Source organism: Danaus plexippus, assembly GCF_018135715.1.
Source record: "Danaus plexippus chromosome 3 unlocalized genomic scaffold, MEX_DaPlex mxdp_25, whole genome shotgun sequence".
Taxonomy (NCBI): Eukaryota; Metazoa; Arthropoda; class Insecta; order Lepidoptera; family Nymphalidae; genus Danaus; species Danaus plexippus.
Window position 1 is genome coordinate 2,605,795 of NW_026869844.1, and position 24,687 is coordinate 2,630,481.

The following is a 24,687-nucleotide window of genomic DNA, read 5'->3' on the forward strand; positions in this document are numbered from 1 at the left end:
CTTTATTCCGTAACTTTCTTTTTTATTTGACATTTAGAAAAGGTCGGGGTAAAATATTACTTTAGACATTTTTATGATAGAAAATTTAGAAATACATAATTTTGACTTGAGTTAAAAGTATAGCTAAATCAGGTCATCAACTAAGTGATGAGCAAAATTATATATACCCTATAAACAGTACAGATGCTTTCACGATTATTTTGTTAAGATAAATACGTTTTAATTACGAAGATCTGTTTGAAAAAAGAAAACGAATGGAACTAATCAGATAGTAAAAAGATAGAAAAAATAAATCTATCAACTGTAAGAGGAGAAACGGGTTAAACGAACAATGTTTTAAATGGTGATGTGTGAAGGGAGTTTCTAATCGAATGTTATTGGTGCGCTCATGAATGCACACCAGCTCGACATCAGATCGCACTCAGGAGCAACTGCACTGTTTACGTATTACTGGCACGTGTAACAGAGATCAATGTGTGACAAATCTTTGGATAAAATATTACATGTCAATGTCAATACTGTTCGTCTTAAGTTGCTTTGTAAATGCATATGTTTTCGGGTGCCTATAACACTCGTTCAGTATCTTTCTAACTCTACTGTAATGTATGTATAAAAATATTAATAATGTGCTTTCTATACATTTAATTTCTATATGTTTGTAGTTTCCAACATATTGTCTGTTCGTAGTATTAGTGGAATACCTAGACCTATTGACTATTCCACTAAAATTATAAATGTGAAAAGATTATATGTATGTATGTCTTTTTTGTTCCAGTAACCTATTAAACAGACGTGCGTTAGTTTAACGTACGTTACTTAACTCTTAAGTTAGTTAACGTTAAAGTTAAAGTTATTTTTAGAAGTAGATAGTAAAATATAGCTTTTAATCAAAACGTTTATCATTAAAAAACATATTATAAAGCCAACAGTGTTCGTCAATTACTTATAATATGGTTAAAACTTATATCCAAATTCAAAGAAAATAATATTTAATTTCTATGTAAACATATATTTTCTATGTTAATCGCTGAACGAGAACCTTCACATAATATTTATAAAGCCGAAACCGAGCCCAGATATTATTTACAATATAACCTCATCTAAATCACATCTGCGTGCTTTACAAACGAATAACGTGTCCTCCGATCCGTCACACGTTACATTCGTAACGGAGTTTTTAATTTCGTCACGTCCAATGGTCATTTGAACTGAGCGTGTAATTTACATGTGAAATGGAAAAAACAAACGAAATAGATTACAATTCGTGTTGAGCAGACACAGAACAAACTCTCCCGTTTAGTATACTCGTGGGTTAAGATGTCAGTCTCGTCGGATAAAATCCCGAAGGAATCTAGTGCTGTAAGTAATTTCTACATGTAAATAGGCTACCCCTTAACTGCTCTTCTGCATATCGACGTACCCGTGTAGGATATATTTGCATAGTTTAAGGTGGAGATCGTTTCACACCCGAGCCACACACACGCCTTATATCTGAAGTAGAATCCAATCCTAGCTTTAATGTGCTCTTCTGAAGTCTACGGCGTGTGTGTGTGTGTGTGCGTGTGTGTGTGTGTAACAAACGGTATGCAAAATAAAATCGAAATAAATGACAATATTTACATATATCAATAAAATGATTATTGACTCGTTTCATTGTTATTGTTAAAAAAAGGTTCTTAATTTTTTTTTTAAATCACTAAATTGTTGAATAATTTTTAAATATTTTTTTTCATATTGGGGACTTCTGTTGCTATCTCTAACCAACTGTACAAAAAAAAATCATAAACAAACCTTATTAAACGCAAAATAAAAAAAAATGCAAAAAAATAATAAAAAAAAACCCTTCAAATAAACGCTGTCACGCAAAACCAGTTTTTTTTCACAATACTGTGCATGATGAAGCTACGAGTATCTTTTCAAAGAACCGCCGACAACGCCGTCCCGTCAAAAACTAGATAATAAATAAATACGAACAAAGAAATATGAATCCGCACCAAAACTTTGAATATTAACATTTCTGGCATTTCATCTGGCGTATAAATCTAATAACTAGAATAAAATTTTCATCTCAATAACATACAATATATTTACTAGAACATTAACAAAGCACGAAATAGGAATTAATGTTCGCGGAAAACAGCTCTAAAAGAATGTAATTATAGGCGAGATGAGGTTTCTATGGAAAATATGAACGCATGGAAGTCCTCGTGGTGCAGATTTTTCATATTTAATAATTATCAATATATTTTTTATTATTTTTCAGCCTTTGAACTATAACTATAAGCGTTAATTAATAAAAAAAAAAATATTCTACTTCAAAATTTTAAAGAGCTTGAAAAGGTATATAAGATTTTGGAAAGCTTGGAATAGTGTAAACTTTTTTCCTTACAATGAAACACTATGTATTGGTCGCGTAGTAAGGTATCTGATAGGGAATAACGGGTCCTATACTATATAAAAATTATAGGGAACAATCTATATTTTTATACCAACTGCGGATAGATTATTTACGATATAAAAACTATTTACCTGAGCACAGAACCGCAAGTCTTCTCGCATGTATCGCATTTTGCAGCAACCGGCAGATTGCCTTCCAGCCACTGATGAGGCATTATAATGTTCTGTTGACAAATGTTCTCATTATTACTCAACCCACTCGAACTAAATTGTTTTGGATTTTACTTAGTTTAATAATGGACAATCAATAAATTTTGTGAAATCATCATCATCATCAGCCTATCGGAGCCTACTGCTGAGCAAAGGCCTCTTCTCACATGGAGAAGGTTAGAGCATTAATCACCACGCTTGCTCAAGACGGGTTGACGATTTCAATCTTATAATTTGAAATTATAAGACCAGGTTTCCTCACGATGTTTTCCTTCACCGTCTATCAGTGATGTCTAAATACTCCTAGAAAGTACATATGACTCGGAAAAGATCACATTGGTACTTACCAGGTTTCGAACCCGCGCCCTCGCGTATGAGAGGCGAGCCTTTAACCTCCAGGCCACAACGTATTATGTGAAAATGTAGGTATATTATAAGATTGAAATTCTATTATATTAAAAAACATTAATTAGCTATAAAATGACCAACAGCGTGTTTTAATGGCCGTTCATAGAAACGAATTTAATATTTATTAGTGTGATATAACGCGGGTGTACGTGAGCAAATTTCTTTTCATAAAAAAATTATATTCTCAGGATCTTAAAGGGGGTTTATTAAATTTTTACTCGGATCCCGTAAATCGTGGTCCTGTTTCATAAATTTAAGTCGAGGTGAACGTGATTATATTTTTGAAGTAAGTCTATCATAATAAGATCGTTGGTTTCGAACTTAAAACTATTTTACAGCTAAATGAAACTAATATATTTCGGATATACTACGCGGATTTTATTATTTTAAAACTAGATGTGCCCAACATCTCGTCTGCCCGTGATCACGGTTGCTGAAAAGTAACCGAAACGTCGGGATTATGTAGTTTTAAAATAATAAAATCCGCGTAGTATATCCGTAATATATTAGTTTCATTTAAAAGAATAAAACTTGCGAAAGTCTTAGATCTAACTATTTTACAGGTTAATTATCTATAGAATTGTAGTTTTATATATATACCAACGTATCTATGTGAAATATTAACATATATTTACATCTTAACTTATATTCAGTCTTTTTTCCAGATTCTAGAAGATAAAGATCTTTGGAAATTTGGAATTGGAAAGACAATGGAATGGAAAATGGAAAAATTGGAAAGCCAATGCAAGTCAAAGATATATGACTGCTACTTTTATATTACAGAATTATAATAATAATAAAAATTATATAATTTTTTTCGATCTACACAAACGTGTTTACAGATTATGTATATAGTATATGATATGTGAATAATCTTGAATTTCGTATTCAATAATAACATAACCTACGAGACGAAATGAGATACCTCTTAAAACTCGCACACGACAAATCAATGACCGTTAGTTTTATAGTCGAACACAATGGCGTATAAAACATTTAGTAAGAGTTTGATTAATAGACAAACATTAAACGTCACTCCGGACGTGAGAGTCTCGTAAAACGATCGTTACTGGAGATATCGAGTCGTAAAACGAATTAATACAGATGATGGACTTCCCTGAGATTAGTCGTTTTATTATAACTCGTTATTATTGATTGATCGGTTCTATTGCGAATGTCTTATTCTCTATTAGATAATGCTTTCGTTAAAATACTTCAAAACAATTTTTTATTACGATGGATTTTATGACACAAGTAGGTTAATGACAAAAGGTAGTAAGTTAATTGTAAATATACAATTTAGTTTATATTTAAGCAATGGCCGATCGTTTGGTACCTAGTTTAAACACACAAGAGATATATGTATAAACTTACCCCGTCAGCATCTTCAACGAGGTGTGGTCCGAGTGAGGCGAGCGTGCTCCACTTGCAAGAAGGCGGCGCCCGCGCTGCACATCTCTTGTGTGCCTTGAATTTGCAGAGTTCACAGGCGAGAGCATGCGCTGTTCCCAGAGCACCGAGTGGCTCACGGCATACATTACAGAAGGTGGGCCTCGCGTGTGTCGCCGCATACCTGGGCAACGTTACAACTAAGTTAGACGCTTGATAATAAAGAAACCATTTACAAGATCAAAACGAAATGAAATTAACAAACAAATTTTTGACGCCAACTCTTTTGGTAGTTCTATAGCAATATTTGAAAGTGCAGATAAAAATCTTTCAACTGTTTTATTTTGTCAAGGTAAAAACTCCTATTCCTTTGAATCGATCTTGTGAGATATGAATATCATCTAATTGTTAATAAACAAAAACAATATATACGAGAAACAAGAAGCTAACATCTACAGAATGGAGACATTCCTTTGAAGAGTTGACTTTGACCTGTTCCTGGCTTATTATCGTTTTATCAATATCAATTCCTATATAGTTCTGTACCAATGATGATCCCCCGATGACAGACTGGCGACCAGGTCCGCGACTTCTGCGCCACGATGTAGAGCTCCACGAAGCGCAGTGGCCCAGGACTCCATGATGCCGCGGCTGGCTGCACACAACACCAGACACCGGCTCGGTGTTATTACCTATATAACAAAATATATATATTATTTCTTGATATATTCTCACGTAATATAAATTTATATCAGTGAAAAAGTATTACAACTCCTGCAAGTTTTCAAAGAGACGTGTCCTTACGGTGTCAGTCAATACGTTTATCGTTCCGCCAATGTCATCGATGAAGTTAACGCCGTTATTCAACATAGACTATAAATGTATAAAACCATACTTTATGTAATAATCAAATATTACAGGTATATTTCTTGCTTGCAAACTTGCTAGAGGTTTAGAAAAATATGATAAATAAAAAAAAAGTACTAACACTTTAACGTAAGATATATTTCTAAAAGAATTCGGAATTTAAAAAAATGTCTTTTAAAAATAGAACGTCAATTTAAATTCGATGTATGTCGATTAATTTAATACGGAATTGGTTCATAACGAAATCATTTTAATTGTATATTATTATCTGAAATAACCGAAACTGGTCATTGTTATACCGGGATTGTTTATTTATTATATAAAAACAACATCAATATCAGTTGCGTATGCGTTATGCAATTAATTCATACATCAATTAAGCCTCTATTACGTGTCGACTATCAGTCGTGATGTACATCATTATCGGTATTGTTAATTTCAATCAAGTACAATTTAAATATATTACTATGCAGTTACTACGTTCCTCAATACACGTGTTTTGTAACATTGTTATGGAATAAAATATTATACACGTGTATCGGGTCCATATATAAACCAATGTGACTTTTGTTTGTTGTTAAGTACCGCTGGAACTTGTAAAGATGTAACATGTTACGGTGATGTTTCTCGTTTCAATATTAAATTTCGTCCGTACCGAAGCGGACACTTCACATATCCGAAGTCACATAGACAAGTTGCACGTGGACAGGAGATCCTTAAACTTTTAATACTAATCCAGCAATATTATTAACTATAATTTTAAATTTAACATCTTGAAACTGGTTAGAAACATAACAAATGATAAAAAAAAATCATAACTAACAAGTATTATATTGATTTATTTTAAAAACAATGTACTACAAACGATATCCTTACTCTTACACGCAACTGTCGTACGAACAAGATAACAAACATACACAAAGAAAACATTACTAAATGTATTATAAGTCACAAGCTTCTCATCAAGAACTTTAAGACTTCTGTCAATGTGACCTGAGAATTATATGGTAGTGTTAATAAAAAAATATTTAATGCTCACCGACGTTGAAGATTTGAATTTTATTTTCAGAACCTCGTTTTTTCTTCAGTAAAAAATATTAGGATAAAATTAAATAAAAGAAACATGACAATCAATAAAGATATTTTTCTTGTGTTGTTTGAACCTAACTTTAACATGAAGGCAGATCAGTGTTCACAGTTAAATGCGTAAATTTTTCATAAAGGCCGACCTAGCTCATAAATACAGAGCGAGAACGATTTAAAAACGTGACCCAGTTCCTGTTATTAATGACTTCAACAAGGCAACGCCAATTTCCATATGAGACTCTTGTAACGACAATTTCACACACGAACCTACTATCAATTAATTCCAACAAAATATGCAACGTTTACAATATTTGCTTAGACTTATTAGTACACATGCTGTGTATTATTCTGTACTATATTTTTTCTACGATTCAAATTACATTTTCTTTTGCATGAAACGCGTTCTAATATAATGTTTTAAAAATTTTGCTGCACTTGATGGTACACAAATTCTATTTAATCGCCTTTGACAGCAGTGTCGTCTCTTTATTATAGGATATCGGATTCCAGTAACTTTCTTACAGGCGTTGTTGAAGACAGAGTGTACCTGGAGCTGCGTCCACACTGTGGTTATCTATGATAAATTTAATTTTCATAAAATGCTGACTGTACTTATCGCCGTCATTCATGTTTAGAAAACTATGAGCCAAACCGTTTAATGTCCGTTTTAACCCACACAAAAATTTTCAACCAGAATACAAACATCGTTTCCCATAATAGCTGAGAACACGTGAGGTAATTAGAGAGCTCGTTTGTAAGCGAAATATTTTGAAAACTGTACAGTGGACGTGTAAGTGTTGTCTTTTCAGAACAGTGGAATGCAAAACAACGCATAACACAATTTTCAAGGTCCGGCTTTTATGTTTATTTAAAACCTTTTTTCTTTGGATCACGTTATATACATTTATTTCAAACATATAATTTTTATTATTTTTTAATTTTGCAAATCCTTTAATACAAGCCCGATTTTGTGTAAACTTATCTAAACTAATATTATATAAAAAATATTATCTTTTTTATAGTTACTATTGAAATTAAAACACTGAATTAATTTAAATAAAATTTTAAGGTTCCCTTCTTCAAGGTTTTATTTACCTTCGTCTAATCCTATCAGCTCCTTTTGATCTCATTACTTAAATCCCGGTAGGTAAAGCCTCGACTAAAAACAAATTTAGTAATACTATTAAGATAAAAATGGCAAGGAATAACTTTGATAGTTTTAAATACATGATGATTTATTAATATATAAATTGGACATAGTTTATTTGGAACAAAAATATAGAAATATGGCCATAAAACTTTATAGGGTTAGGTCCAGGCCTACCTAACATACATTTATAGAGCTTTATACGCAACGTTATTGTCAAACAATTTAAAATTTCTTGATAGTAACACAGATAATATCCAGTTTTCAAGAAATATAAGATTCATTCAAACAAATATTTGCTGTTAAGGAAATCGAATCCGTGAATTTCTCTGCAGACGCCCGTATACCTCTACCTCTAAAGTGCTCTCGTGCTAGACAGACGCAGTTGAATATATAAAACTAAATTTAGTTACGGAGATACAAGATAATCTCATCAACGAGGGTCGCCTCTCGCATTTGATTATCTGCTTCTGAGAAGGGGTTCACATTATTACATAATGTCGCTTCGGCATATCACTAAACAAATATAACTACAAACTTGTTACGTGGAGCATGTAAATACATTTTATCGAGTTAGCATGAAGCTATCTCGGAAGAATTCAATATGCTAAAATGTCGTATGTATTATTGGCTCTCTTACGTCTAAAGGGTAATTGTAATGAACTTTTTATTCGTGAGATAATCAATTGATTAGGAATGATTGATTTCGTTATACACATCTAGATATATATAAAATTTTTGTGACTTTACTTCTCCAATTTCCTGATATAATGCTCTTATTGTTAAGAAAATTACTACTAATATGAACATCGGTGGAGATGTGGTTTTAGCATTCCCATCATCAAACCTGTCATTACAAATGTATTATAGACGTTATTACTAAAATGACCTAAGATACAAAATTGTTTAAAATTTAAATAAGAGTCGTTTGTAAGCTAAAACTTTAAAGTTATATCATTACTCTTCAGTGGGTAAACATTTTTATTGCCTTAGTTCGTAACATCAGAAAGTTTTGGACCTAATTGGCTCTTCTCCAAAAATAGTTGCAGGTTTAAACAGTTAAAATATTAGGAAAATTTTGTCTTTTAAATGTTTAAATAATCAAACTTTTACAATTGATAAACAAAAACTTGATAAACAAACTAAGTTTAGTTGCGATATTGCAATTTTTTATAACTTTTCAATAATATAGAACAAACACGTTATGTTCTATGGAACCAAAATGATAGTCATTTCGAAATATGTTAAAAAAAATATACCTATTCATTCTTTTATTTTCTAATGGAACTTTTTGGTAACTCAAAAATCAAAAGTCTTCATTATAATAACTGGTTAAATATGTTTTGAATAGGAAACCTAGAATAACTCAGTTTTTAAGTACAATACAGAGATATTTGTGAAGGTAATGTAACGTTAAGTACTTGTATATTTATAGCTTGTACATTGGATTTCAATAAATCACAAAAGCCTTAAAAAAAAGGTTTACATTTTCTAAGGCTGTCACAGAAAAAGCACTCATACCTCTTCGTTATAATTGTTCTTTATATAGATGTATTGTGTTTTTTATTCTGACTTGTTTACTATAATATTTGACCTGCTTCTGAGCCTCGACGTACTAAATATGATTCATGCTTTATACTCTCAGTTAAAATACAAAGATATTAAAGATGTCACATAAAACATTTTTAAGAATTCAATTTCAGATAGTAATATTTTCAATTCGTGTCTCATGAATGGAAAGAATGAAAGATCCATTAGTAAGTGTATTGAGAACAATAGCGTCGGCCCTCTGGGCAATTTTCTCGGCATCGCTTGCGTCACAGCTGCAATTCTTTTTTTTTTACAATTGCAATAGTGTTTATATAAATATGAAGTAAATAATAGACCTACAACGTTATTCGAGTTACTGCCTGTGAAATAATTATAATTGATTTATTCCATAATTCAATAATGCTGGTGATTACGTTGATTAGATGCAGACTGTCAATATGATTTTAAAATTGTATTTTTGTTGTATGTTATGAAAAAATATTATTAATTTCAAAGACATGCTCTTTAAATTGCTTTATGTATGTAATGTTGATAACGTGACGGAATTGCTTAAATATAAATTGCTGTAACGTAATCCAAAACCTGAAAAAACAATTCCAAGTATACGAGTCTAATGACATCGCACGTCATTCATATTTGCCCGCTCTTGTCTGGTCAAAGGGTTCGAACCCTTCTGACCCAATATGCTGATGACACCGGTTCTACTAATGAGGTCGCCCCCACACTGTTGACGGAGGGAGTCTTATGTGAAGTTTGAAATACATTAACCCCGTTATTGTCGTCAAATCGATAAATACATACAAAGACAAAAGATTGATATTGTTTGGAATCAAAATTATACCAATTATCATTAACGTAATTTCCTAAGAACATGATTCAGACGTGATGAAAAAACAAGTGTTCATGGCGTCATCTAAGGCATCATGTTAGTGCGGCTTCGGCAGCAGTTGAAAGTGAACAGGCTGTATATAAAAAAGTATAATTTAATTACTTCAGAAGGGTGAAACCGGCGTCGTATCCGGTCTCCTCAAATTAAGGTCGCTAATCTAACGAGTTTTTTTCAGAAAGGTTTCCGGTTTTGTTGTAGGAGCGGTTCATTTAAAGGCCGGTATTATTAATGTGTCCAGATACATATATACATCATTCATTAACGCTGTAATAAAATGCTAGCTATTTCGTGCCTTTTTGGTAGCCGAAGCCAATATTGACGTTATTTCCGAAAGCCTTGGCCTGTTAATGGAATTGCTTGAACGCCTTGAATCGGTATTTTTGACAACTTCTCGATAACTTTAGCAAGTTTCTTCTCAAAAAGAAAAGAAAAAAGATTTTTAAAGGCGATGCATACTTGAAGTAGCTCATAGACTGTAAAAGATGCTCTTACGTGAAACACACTTCACTTCACACACGGTTCCGTTCACCCTCGTGACCCACTATATGAAGTTGGATATTATTGAGGTCAGTTACTGTCGCAACTCATTGGCGTCTGAATCACACGTTGCCTTACACCCGGTGGTTTGAACAATATCTTTGTCTAGACAGGTTTAATGTCGAGGTACAGCGCTGCACACTTATATTAACACGAATATAAATCAAAAATTATGATAATATCTCTGTCTTTGTTTTTTCAAAGAATTTCTTTTGAAAGCATTTTTAGAGTCAGTCTGCTCAAAGAAAAAAGCATGTTATGTGGTAATGTTAAAGAGGTCTTTAAATAGTACTGAAAAGATATTATAAGGCTATAAAAGATAACATTAAAATATCTAACCCAATACTGAGTACTGTTACAAAAATTAAGAGCCAGGGCGGAGACATCGAGGTAATAGTTCTATTTTTGAAATTACCATGAATATTTTATTACTATTTTATGGAATAACGTATACAGTTATAAAATATGTATCCCAGTACAACTGTCGTAACTATATAAACAGGCTGCACGAAGTGAAGCAAAGCCTCCTGAAGTTGTATTGAAGTTGATAGTATACAGGGTGTATCCATAATATATGGCTATAAACTTATGTTTTTATTTAATATTATAAATTTTATTTTATATTGCTTACTTATTTAAATTGATAAGTAATAGCTACGTTACTGGAGACCACAGAGTTTTTATACGTTTGCCTGAAATTTCGTTAATTTCCCTATTGAGAACTTACGAAGCGACAAAGAAAGAGTTTCGCGTTTTATTTTAAACTTACAGGTTCAAGCGTCTGATGTATATTTTTTATGTATGTGATGCTTTACATAAACCTGTTAATGCGCTGCTAACTACATAGTAAGCTTTATATTCTTTCAACGGATTGCGCACAAGGGTTAAGTGTTTTATTTATATAACTGTGAAACAGCATTCAAACTGGCTTTCACCTATTTACGGCTTAGGGGCGACCTATAATTATGTCTCATTTCACTATGCACGTGCTAACACTGTTTGAAAATTTAAAAACTAAATTGTAATCATTAATTAAACAGTGGTGAGTAGTGAGATCTAAGAATTTCGGGAGTTTTATACATTTAAAGGAAACTAATATATTTTGGATATACTACGCGGACTTTACGGTTACGGTTACGGTTCAATCACGGTTGCTGAAAAGTAATCGAAACGTCGGGATTATGTAGTTTTAAAATAATAAAATGCGCGTAATATATCCGAAATATATTAGTTTCCTTTTAAAGTAGTGAGTAGTTTTGAGATCATGCCTTCGTTATTTTGAATTGAGTTATTAAAATGTTTTTCAGTAGTTCACTTGACGAAATATAATTAATTCCAGGGGTTATTTTGTTACAATAATATAAAACTTTATATTAATTGTTTTGTGTATAGATATAACGTGCTCTATACGATTGCAGTCTTGTTGTCTTAACGGATATTCGACAAAACCTCCCGTCAAATATTACGATGTAAATATAAAAAGATATTTTACCAATAACCAATAAACTTGTTTTCAATCAATACATTTATTGTTCGTGCTCCGTGAAGCGGTCTTCACCTAAAACCTCACGTTCACAACACCTTGCAGAGCATGATGCATTTTTAAACATGCCTTGAAAATTACAGTAGTTTGATTTCAGTATTCAATTATCTGAGTATCTTGTTTTTTACCTTTGTTCTGATAAACTTGATCGATTAAATCTCTTGGTTGATGCTAGATTGGCAATCAATATGTAGAACATAAGCATTTATAAATTTCGTTTAACTAATTTCTAGAGAATTCTTATTATTAAAGTCCAAACGGTCAAATAAGTGAAGGGGAGACATTGTTGAAAACTGCAATAGCGCATCATCTGTCCAAGATGGAAGCTGCGAAGATGGAACGAGGTGGCCTAGTTGTGATTTAGTGAGAGCACTCAAAAATCTATGAATAGACCAATTTACAAAACTTCTGGAAATTTTCCAAATAAGAATAAAAATTGCTGTATTGTTGCCATAAAAAAAAAACTTTTTATCATTGTTCTACATCAACGAAGAATCATATTAAAGAATATATTTTTAACTGACTTAAGTTTTCTTTGTCTACAAATAAATGTGTCCATTTATTTATGGTATTTAATGTTAGTTTATCAACTGACCTGGAAGCTGTTCTGCGCGTTGTTTGTGCTACACTCCGCATACGTCGCGTCTTCTAGTTCGAACTCGTCCCAAAGTTGACTCTGTAACAACGTTATACAAATATTAATACATAAGGATACTAGGAATCGTAAATAAGTTTATATTCAAATATTACATGTGAAATTTCCAAGCGATAACCCCTTGAAGTACTAGTAATATACACAAAAACATTGCTTTTAACAATATGAACGAATACAATAAATTCAAACACAAGTATAACTAATGGAACATTCTAATTAATCTTTTTTTTGAGGAAAACATAGTACCATTTTAATCATTATGAAAGATATTTTTACATAACTAATCAGCGCGGGAAAAAGTAAGAAACACCGTAAAAAAAGTATTAACGTAAGAAAGACGGATCGTTTCATAATACGAGGTAATTTATTTACAGCCAACGGGAAAACTCAGTTAGCTATAATTTATTAATAAAATTTTTACGTCCTCGTGATAATTTTATAAAAAGCCTTATGATTTATAATAATTAGTCACCAAATAAATATATTGTATTTTTTTACAATCAACATTCCGTTGCTCTTTAATATAAAGACAAACAATTTTGAATCCTAACCTATCGGTTCGATTAAGACTTATTGAAGCAGTTAAACGTTCTTTACAGCATTTTGATATAAAATTAAGATAAAAATGTTATAATATTATAATATATTTTTACAAACAACGTTGCTTTATCATAAAAACCAATATTCTTACTTTGCTCTTCCACCCTATGTTTGAAATCCTGGGTTTCAAATCTATATTCGCAACGGTGGTAATAAATAGAAAAATTTAGTATTTTTTATCTCCTCTTAATAAAAAAGTTCTATAATTGTCGAATAAATATTATAAAACGTAAATAGTAAAAATATTATTGTAATTTTGTTGAAATGTCGAATAGGCAAGTTCAGAACGTATGGTCTCATACAGCGTCTAAGTTCTAGTGGAAACAAAAGTTTGTCCTTTTTGTTGTTAAAATGTTTGTATCGAATAACTTTTGTCGATTCTGTTTGACGAGGGAAAACACTATTAACTCTGACCACAATCTCCCACAGTCCGTGTATATTTTTAGGATATTTCTGACAGCGACCGAAATGTTTAAGTATTTTAAAACTTTCCTCTCAACCTATTATTATTTCTAATTCGCGAACATTGATATTTATACATCAAAGGCTAACATGTAAGATGACAGCGGGATTTTTCATTACGAGACTGAATCTTGAAATTCTACATATATGTAAATATAAACCAATTCAATAACTTGTCATTTTTTTTAATTCATCTTTTGGACAAATATCAGCGTCGGGAAGCTGAGCAGTTTTTGGAATGTATAAATTGTATTCTAACAAACAGATTTCTAATAACCCAATACGAGGCAATAACAACAGAAGCTCCATCTGTACTGCTCGAAATAAAATTCGTGTAAAAGTATTCAATGTTTTTGGTAAAAAATCGTACCAAAAATATTTTCTGATTGTCCCAAAACGTTTCCTCTATTATGAAATTAAAAATTAAAATAATAATATTTTATTCTTCGTTCTTGAGGTAACTTCATTCGTCCGGTTGAAAAGAGATAAGAGTTTGTTCAAGATAATTATACAAAGAGTTTTGTTTCGGAAGTCTTGTTGCTCAAAGGAATTGTTCCGCTGCATTGACTGTAGGTCCGTGGAAAACAATTTAAAAACTTCTTGAACTTCAAGGGAAATTAATCGTCCTATAATGTTATTCACTTTCTAATATTTTTGTGTACAATATAATTAAGAAAAGTGTTTTCAAACAATCACAAGCTCTTTATTATTCAAGCTTTTATGCTATGAACGATAAACATCTTCCGTTTTTAATGCACGTATGATTTTTTTTATTATTTGTCTATTATATCACGAAAAAACAGCGAACAATTAACTTTGAGACTTCATGGTTGCATTGTACAAAAGGCGTTAAGACAAGTATCAGTTTGACTTTAAGATAATAAGACAAACATTTGACAGAAATATGAAATGCAATGAAAAGAAAATGCAAGGAACTATTAAACGATCACCTTAAGTCTGTCTTAAGACTCACATAGACAGACAGGAATGTTATTTTTGTCTTTGAATCACATATATTTTATTTATTCATTTCAATTTTTCTAAAGAGAATTACATGATTATTTAAATTTTTTTAAAGAGAAATATACGAGTACGAGTATGTACATTTGTATATGAAGATCCCTGTTCCTGACAAATAATGAATATATTAAAAGGTTAATATTACGGGGACAAACAAAAATTACAAGTAATTACTTACGTTATATGTTCATAATTAAGTATGTATATATCAAATGTCCTGTCACTTTCAAGCAATGACCTACTTTCGATCACACTTTTCTTAAAAAATATATCCAAACACATTGTAATGATAAGGAGAAAAAAATTGCAGTACTAATAAAAAATGTCTCACAGTTTTGTTTTCTACTAGTGATATCAGATTAATTTTCAAGCCTAACCACTAAAAACAAAAGGCAACAAAATTATCGTAGATCTAGTCGTAGCAGAAGTCGTAGAGGCAGTCGTAGAGCTGCTACGACAACTGGACGTATTATTAATAATGTGTAAAAGATAAATAATCCAACAATTTTATTTGCTAAAAACAAAAGGAAAGGTGATTTGACTGTGAATTCTATGACATTTCATATTAATTTTATCCAGATATTCCGACTACCTTCATACAAATTAATTTAAAAATAAAATGACTTTGAAAAAGGTAACGTTTAATGTGTCGCTTCATATTTGGCCACTCACCAAATGTCTACGTACCTCGTCAGTAGGAAGCCTATAGTATCTGACGTGTATTGCCATATGGTGTACCGGACAGTGGTCAGTTAATCCTAAAGCCATACCAACAGTTTTGTGGCGTAGTTCTGACAGAATATCGAGCAGCAGACATTGTTTTGAACTTTCAGTGCTATTGAATTGAACTTGACGGCACCAAAGGTTTATACTCGAACTGTAAAAACAATTTCTAAGTAACTACTCAAAGAAAGTATCTGTTTCACAATATTTTTATGTATGTATGTACATACACATGTATATAATTCTACTGTACACGTGTATGTCACTAAAATCCTCCTAAAGGGTCAGATCGATTAATCTGCTTTTTTCTGTCCATTTCGGAGGCGCCCCAAATGGCTACGATTTAAAAATCAATTCACAGATGGCACTGCAGTCGGTATGTAAATTGTTTAAATGAAAAGATAAATAAGTTACTACGTGCATTGTTATAACACACTTTATATGAGTACATTTTCTCTGAGCGCAACTCTGATGTTCATACCGACAAAGTCACGGGCAAAAGCTTATATATATGTATATTTACGCTTTACTTCAACATTATTACACATCTATATGTCAGTAACATCTAGTCGCCTCCTTAAAGTATCTCATCGAAGCGAGAGCTTCATCGCATCAAATTTGTCTTACATCTCACATATCCCCGCGGATCATTTTTATAATATTTATGAAACATAAAAGCTCCTATTTTATTCTTTCATAATAGTTTACTTTACAATAATATATCTATTAAATCTAGAGCATAGATTTTCCTTAAATTCCATAACTTTAGAGTTTAATTTAAAGAATTATAATATTTATTAATTAACTTTGAACGTTCCTGAATAGAATTAAAAAGTACTCTCTATAAATCGCAGATGTGAGAACCTCGTTTTTATTTGCTTCATAGTATCCACCTCTATGGTATGCATTCCCTTTTAAATTTTCATATCCAAGGAGTGTGACGTCGGTTACAATCGTTACAAGTGAGACGGTTCCCGGTTATAACGTACACTTTGTGAGCCAATAATTTTAAGAGCATCTTTTTTTGGATACATTCAGTCAGGTTACTTTCAGTTTGTAATTCGTTTACTCGATATAATATTAACATACAAGTAATTTTGGCATGTCGTGAGTATATTGCGTTTCAGAGAAATAAAAACAGACCGCACCGAACGATATCAAATAATAATACGTCATAACTTACCGACTCACCTGAGTGTATGAGAACATACGTCTTGTGTGTGTAGCGATGTAAAATGAAGCTTATGTTGTAAGACTTAAGAGTTATTATATTTAAATAGTATATAACGTCACCGATACGTGAATTATACATGAGCCAGCCCGTCCGCTTCACTTCTTATTTTATTCAACGACTGATTTCAGTTCTAGAAGTTGGTTTTACTATTGGAAATTCAAGAGAAATTTTTATGATAATATTTGTTTCGATATATTTAGTGTTTTTTAAATGCTTTTTCTGTATTAATTCCTTTTTGTATCACATAATACATAATATTCGTAATAAGAACGGTTATTTACATTCTCGAGCGACTATTTAAACTGTCACCTTGTGCCTCGGTTCGTGCCTCCTCTGACGACTCGTACGCGAGTGTCAATCCCGGGTTATATTGTTCCTAATTGATCATTTTACGTTCGAGTAAGTTTTGTTTGATGAATAATCAAATATACAGATTTCTATTATATATGTATGTATATCAGCTAGCACGGATGCCTTTCATTAATATCAATCACACATAATTAAGAGATCTCTGATATGATTTGAAGGGGCCGTTTGAGTTTAAACGGAATCATTAAATTACGAGACAAGCCCTCAAACCTTAATAGTTGTTCCAACGTTGTTAAGGAACTTAACATCGATTTGACCCATTGAATTAGTTTAGTAAAATATTACCACAAACCGAACTTAAACATCCAGACAATAGATGTGACGTCATTGTTAATAATATTAAGATTCAAAAGGAATATCCATTTATGATATTGATAAATAATTTATAAACACTATAATAGGGATGTTTCTTATAGTAACATGACTAACAAAGTTTGATAATGAGATCTGAGATTTTCGAGAGACTTCATTTAAATAAAACTAATATTTTAGGATTACTAAGCGTATCTTATTTTTTTATTATTTTGATATACATACCCGACATGTCGGTTCCTCTGCAGCAACCGTGATTACGGGCAGGCGAGATGAGAATTCATAAAAAACAACGGGAAGTAACTCGAAAATATTAGTTTTATTTAAAAGTTTGATAATTAATTAAATTAAATATTTGAATTTTGTATAGATGAAATATCTGTGTATATATAAATATAAAGGTAAATATGATCGAGAGACAAGACTTTATGTTACCTATAACTGGTTCCTTGACATGAAATACAACTACTATTTTATAGATGAGGTAAAATTTTGATTTTAGGTGAGAAATAAATGAATATATTAAAAAAAAGCTTTGTGTTTTATAATAATAATTAAATAAAATAACATACCTCCACTGCTAAACCTCTGTTTAATATTATTTTATAATGTTGAAAAAGGTCAAACAAAAATCGTAAAGAATAAGTTAGATTGTGATATAAAGTTATAATGGACTTCTTGTGTTCACTGTCTCTGTCTTAAAAGTAGATATTCTAAGAAATTACAAAGCTAACTTAAAATCAACTCTTATTCAGTAAGTGCGTTATATCCTCCTTAAATACATTTAAACTTTTGTTTTTTCGGCACACAAATATTTGATTTGTAAAATGTATTCTTTTAATTAGTAAAAAAAAAAACTGTGAACACACTTTTCTTGGGCCGTTACATTTTTACGGAGTGTATTTTAATAATTTCATAGGTTAAATGGAAAATTAACACAGTTATTGTGAAATTTACTCATGTTTATAGAAATAGATTCAGAAAGCGTAATGCGTCGTTTATAACCGTCGGGTGTGTAATGAGAACGTATGGGGATGTTCCTCTCAGGGTGAAGGCATAACATTAACCAGTCAAGCCTGTATGTATTTATACAACTCCTATTATCTGTTAAACTAAACGTTTACAAATAAATTATTTTGAATCTTTTATTTGATTATTAACTTAGCTATCAGATTTTGTCCGATGGTAAATCAATTTCTGGTGCATTTCTTTTAACGGACTGGGAAATACTACTTCTAAAGTCAGATTCGACATTAATTTTGGACATCTGGAGTTTTTTTTTTAATAAAGATAACAAGAAGACGTTAAATTAAGGATGAGAGGAGAGTAATGGTTAGAAAAATTGTTTGTGATTGTATCAGTGTGAGGGAGAAAGATTGATAGACAGAGAGAAAAAGAGTGAGTGAGATAGAACTTACATTGTACGTTAAGCATACAGTCAATAAACTGACTGTTCATAAGCACTTTATCAATACAAAACCAGCTTCTAGCTAGTTTGTTTGTCTGAGGAAAATATCATGAAAGTAAAAACTGTATAGAACTTAGTCCTTCACAAGTAATAGTTACCTGAGAAGAGCGCACCCCCGGCAAAGTCTGAATAAAGCAGCGAAGCGAATGAGTTGGTTCAAGATTATGGTGCGGACAAATAAAAGCATTCTTTTTATTCAACGGAATACAAAGATATCATTCTATTATGTCACTTTATTAAATTTTTGACTCAACATATTCAATGCAAGTCCTCATTGATGTATCACTGTGAAAGAATCAGATCTGCTCTCTGGATCACCGTAATATTTTAAATAATTATATCAAAAGTAGACGAGTACTTAAATAAGAATTGGTAGTTTCTCGCAAATTTTAAATTTGACGATATTTAGAACATAAAAAAAACAGTTAAGTTGATTGAGAAGAACACCTCAACAGTAACTTAAAAAATAGTCACACGAAAAGTAACTAAGCCTACAACATAAATAGTACGATTGAGAGTTGTTTATAAAACATTTTTAGATAAAAAGAGTCCGTATCAGGGTAGTAGTACACAGATATCGGCCAAGATTCAAGGCACGTCGTCACAAGGCTACTATATAGTAACCTTGGCATTGTAGCCTCTGAGTTCTATGGCACAAGAACGGGCGAAAACTACATCGTTATTTCTCTAAAGAATTTTTCTTGTTCCAGTTTATATTCTCATCAGTGTATTAATGAATAATATTATTCTGATACTAATTAAGAATAAAAAAAACAATACATTGTACTTTTTATAAGTTCTTGTAATTTATTTCTTTTACATATTTTTTATACAAAATAATATAAAAGAACAAGAAATACTAGTGTATAAAAAATTAACAGAAATTGGTATAAAATAATGTGTGTAGTGATAAAGTCGTGACTTAAACGGAAGTCAAAGCTGACTTTGCGCTTCCTCTTATAAAAGCAGCTATAAAACTGGGTAAATTTCACCCGGGGCGGCTCGTTAGGTTTCCGCTGCTATGTTGACGAGACCTCAGTGTACTCAGAGATAACGTTAAGTGATTTCAAACGACGCTTCTCGATCCAAAAAAATCAGGATTCCCTTTAAAGTTAAGATAATAAAAGTAGAGCTATCCGTTAGATTTGATTTCCAATTAGTCATCGTCCTCAAAATCCAGATGACATTGACAGTGCCATTATTATTATAACGATAACCAAAACTTAACAATAAGTCGCTCCGTTATTTAGAACCGTGCCTAATTTTAAAACTTGTCCGAAATCATCCTAACAAAGTTCTACAGATGTCAGTACCGACCGACTTGTCACGGCTGGTCGACATAACGAGCTCCTAAGACAAACTCGGTGAACTTTATAACAAAGATTTTAATTATTTTTATTTTGTAACAACTGTAAATGACAAAACACATTTTATATAATTCTATTCTAATTACAAGATCGTTATACATTTTTTCTTTTTAACTTTATTACGTTGCTGAAACCACAATTATTTGAAACACTTTCAATTAACTGTAAAATTAGTAAATATGTTACCCACATAAAAGCCCCTTAAAATTTATTATACCACAACAACTAAGTTTTTATGTCAATTTTTTTGGGTAATACTTCGAAAGCTTTAAAACTTTAAAATAGAGCTTAATTATAATGATGCTTTTGGAATATGATGACTTCAAACCCGTTCGTGAGTATTGGTGTGCTAAAATATGCATGAGCGTCTATTGTTAAGTAAAATTATCTTCTTCCTCGTGTTCGCTCACGGGCTTTTGAAGATGATTCCAGGTTTATGTCCATTATTTCGAGTCTTAGTACAAAGAGAATCTATCCGTGTAATTTTAATTCTACGGCTATTTATATATAATTAACATCCAAATGAAACAAACGCACAGAAGTACAAGCTTCCGCAATCGTAACAGTAACGGGAAAACTCTATATTCTGATGTCTGAATAAAAAAAGGATATCATATCATAGATAAGCTCTGGAAGTAGTATATATTTCAAGATTTTTGAATAACAATTGCCCCTATCCTTTTGCTGTGTGCATAATAAAGTAAAAAGTATGGCTTTCGACACATGCGAGGAAGATTCACAGAAGGATGGAGTCTCGACGTGCGTCTGGTCGGCCAATGGTAAAAAGGACGAAGAAATCGAACCGTTTTTTCCTGTGCTCAAGGCTGATGAATAGTTCTAATAGTGTGTAACTTAATTGCACAAACCCTCGTGGCAGCAAGCGCGACCCCGTCAAGGTCATGTTCCTCAACAAACAAACGCTCCAGAGCGTAAGCTGGACAAATTATACTTATATTGGTTCCAAAGAGATTTCGTTGTTGATTTAGGAACGACCAATTCGGTTATATCGTTAGGTTTGTTGACTTGAGCTCAGGACTTCGGCGTGATTATAAATATAATGTCTTTAGCCCGCGGTTTTGATCTCGTGAACGTTTAATAGATCAGAAAACATGCTATTGGCATACGTTAGGTGCCTTAAAACCGGACGAAATCTGCCCGAGACAATTATCAATAAATACACCTGGATACACAAGTTTAAAGAAATGTTGACGGAATGGCTTAAGTAATGCAGGCCATCTGATGTCATAAATGCGAAAGTTTTAACCATGTAACTATGCAATGCAAAAACTAGCCACCAGATATAGAAGAAACTTTACAGCTTAGAGATTGTATTAAGACATATATAACGATTAATCCCGAAAAAGACCAACTGACAGACATTTTCATCTCGTCTGCCCCTTTTCACAGTTGCTGCAAAGAAATCGAAATGTATGTAGTATGTAGTTTTGAAACTCGCGAAAATTATAATGCTGTCCTTATTAATGTACATACTTTATTTTGGTCCCAAGCAGAACTGATTTTGCAATAGCGAAAATAGATCCGCTTAACATATTTGGATAAATGAATCAAAGTGCTTACTTTGATAGCACATTGTAGGTACATAACAGTGCTCTGAATACAGATAAATTAAGTTAAAAGCAAAAGTAAACAACAACTGTTCAAGGTAATAGAAATAAAATTGATGACAGTCATCTGATTTAAAGTTGGTGATTAGTCATAAAATTGATGACTTATATTGACATATTTGTGTGTGTGTGGATGCGTATGCGTGTTGCCGCGTGTGTGGGTGCTTGTACGTGTGCGTTCATATAGGTATATTCAGTTAAAAAGTGAGATGCACACGCACACACACACGCACAAGCACCCACATACACCCCCCCTCACACACACACACATATAGAAACCTATATGCACTTAAAATGTAACTTCAATATTTTTGATGACAGTTACCCGTACTACTCTCGTATTAACCATATAATTCAATACTGATTGATTACCTTTAACTAAATTTATATTCAAGGAGTGCAAATTTGATCATATCTTTGTCTCTGGACTTCAATTAACATGCTAACCAAAAATTTTTTTTATTAATTACAACATTTTCTTCTCTTCTCACAATTATTAGTCACTACTAACCTAAGTATGGTTATTCAAAATATTAGGCCCCGCTCTGCACTATATAAATGTGTAGTTCTATTCGAAGTTCTTGAAATTAGATTGGATTTTTTCAGCTAAAAAACTCTGAGATAAGCACAATTAGTACTTTTACCATAGTGGAATGCGCCTAAATTATATTTTTACTTATTAAAATGGCCATATTTAAATTGCTACTACAAGCACAAACCGTTGGAACTCCGCCAACTGGATATTTCTACAGCAGTATGTTTTTTTTCCATTTATTTTAATATTCATTATTGTTTCAGCGTTCATAAATCAAAATCTTTAAGACATTTCGCTAAACAAGTTAAAAGGGCAAAAAAATACATTTCTTAAGATATTAAATTTAAAAGACTATTCTTTCTGAAAACATGTTAAGAACAGAAACTATATATTTCAACAATTATGAATAGTTTCTGATGTATGAAATTTATTACACGAGAAAAACAATTTAAGTTTAAAACTTAACGGAGTTACGTCGTAGCTAGTAGCTACGTTGTAGCTTTTTGCTACGCCGTAGATAGCCGTTTAAACTGTACGAGAGCCACGCTCCAACAGCTTCTTGAATAAATTATTGCTCTTTATTTATTCACATTATTTATCGATAGCTTGTATAGAATAAACCGGTAACTTTGCCATAGTGACGTATTTATCACAACAATGATTGGTTATATAAAAGTATACCTTATGTATATTACGAAAAGAGTTTCATTTTAACTATACCAGTTAGATTAAAACCATATTTCAAATAAAATACACGGTAGAGTTTACGATGGGTACTTTCTAACCTGTCGTCTTCTACATTAATCAAAAGTTACTTGAGACGATAAAATATATTTGATATAGTTTTGTTCAAGGTTTCTCCTCTTAAAATAGTTATAGCTGTATAAAAATTCATATATTTGTTAATAAAAAAAACAACATACTAAATGTTCCTGACACGCACCACTTCCTTATAAAGTTTCTTTAATAAAACAGGCATTAATTTTTTATTCCACTAATGGATTTATAAAGACAATCTAACAATACAAAAATAAAAATAAAAATCTTTCTTTGAAAACTTCGGATTATTTTAAAATCTTAGGACGATATTGTGAACATTTAATTAGAAATATCTCCCATCGAAAACAAAAACAAAAAGGACTAATTAATACGAAAAATTAAAATAAACATTGTGTCGGGAGCTTTGACTGTATTTCAAACCGCTGAAACAATTCCAACAGACGGAATTCACAAGCGATTGCGGTGATACGGAATTGTGGGGGATAAACGTTCCCTTTGTACTCATCATCGTACTCTCGAGTATATCCCCGCACATTAAATGTACATAAGGAATAAAATTAATTCAATATATACATAATTATTAATTTATCAACAAATTATTTATATTTTTTTTTTGTTTAAGATTAAATGTTCGTGGATAATATTAATAATTAACGGCTTGTATATAAACATCTATTTTGTAATAACTCTTCGAATTAATTTTCGTTATTAGTATAAATAATTGATAAATAATAAATTTTACTGAAACTAATTTTTTCGGATACTACGCTTTTTTAATTATTTTATGTCTACAAAAACCCGACTTTTCGCTTCCTTTACAGCAACCGTGATCACGAAGATGAATCGAAAGTAGCCACTCTTTCATTTAAATGAGTACATGCGTAATGGATAAAATGAATACATTACTATCAATTATTAAATAAAATTAAAGTAAACTTCGCTTTGACATTTAAGTCGAAGGCAATTTGAGCGGAATAAAATCGATATTCAATAAATATGTAAACGAAACATCGATTACGACAAATGTCATGAGTTTCATGTCATGCGATCGAATAATTAATGATTGATCAAAGGAAATACTTACTAACTAACTAACTTGACGTATTACCGGTGGTAGATAACTATTAAAAAAATATTGTTCAAGACCTAGTTCCGATTGCATTTAATTTCGCCATCTTTGATGTATGAGTTATCCCACAAATATTTAGAGTATATATTAAATAATAAGTAAATTGATAATTTTGAAGATCTTCATTAAGTGTAATTTAAAATTATGATTTTTACATTTTCATTTAACAGAAACTAGTTAACTAAATTCATTGCTTCCCCAACTAGCGGTCAGATGAATTTAAATTAATTTGACAACTGACGATATTAATATAAATGAATTTAGAAATTATATTTTACGTAGGTACATTAACATGTTACACAATACTCAAGTATGACGTGTTGTTATAAAACGTAACACTTTAATACAGCTCTATGAATTCATGTAGAGCATCGGTTGGGATGT

General features: G+C 31.5%; 1 protein-coding gene and 1 long non-coding RNA gene across 2 annotated transcripts in view; one reads left to right on the forward strand and one right to left on the reverse strand.

The window, feature by feature from the left end:
• LOC116769849 (diacylglycerol kinase eta) overlaps nucleotides 1-24,687 on the reverse strand; it is an 82,617-nt gene that overhangs the window by 18,412 nt on the left and 39,518 nt on the right. Inside the window, exons 3-6 of the mRNA XM_061526728.1 lie at nucleotides 12,620-12,700; nucleotides 4,951-5,096; nucleotides 4,390-4,588; nucleotides 2,530-2,621 (exon numbers count right to left, since the gene is read on the reverse strand). Coding sequence (XP_061382712.1) covers nucleotides 2,530-2,621; nucleotides 4,390-4,588; nucleotides 4,951-5,096; nucleotides 12,620-12,700 — 518 coding nt within the window. The remainder of the gene's footprint in view (nucleotides 1-2,529; nucleotides 2,622-4,389; nucleotides 4,589-4,950; nucleotides 5,097-12,619; nucleotides 12,701-24,687) is intronic.
• On the forward strand, nucleotides 3,156-5,145 carry LOC133320043 (uncharacterized). Its single transcript, XR_009753503.1, has 3 exons — nucleotides 3,156-3,301; nucleotides 4,398-4,561; nucleotides 4,974-5,145. It is a non-coding gene; the product is annotated as an uncharacterized LOC133320043 (long non-coding RNA).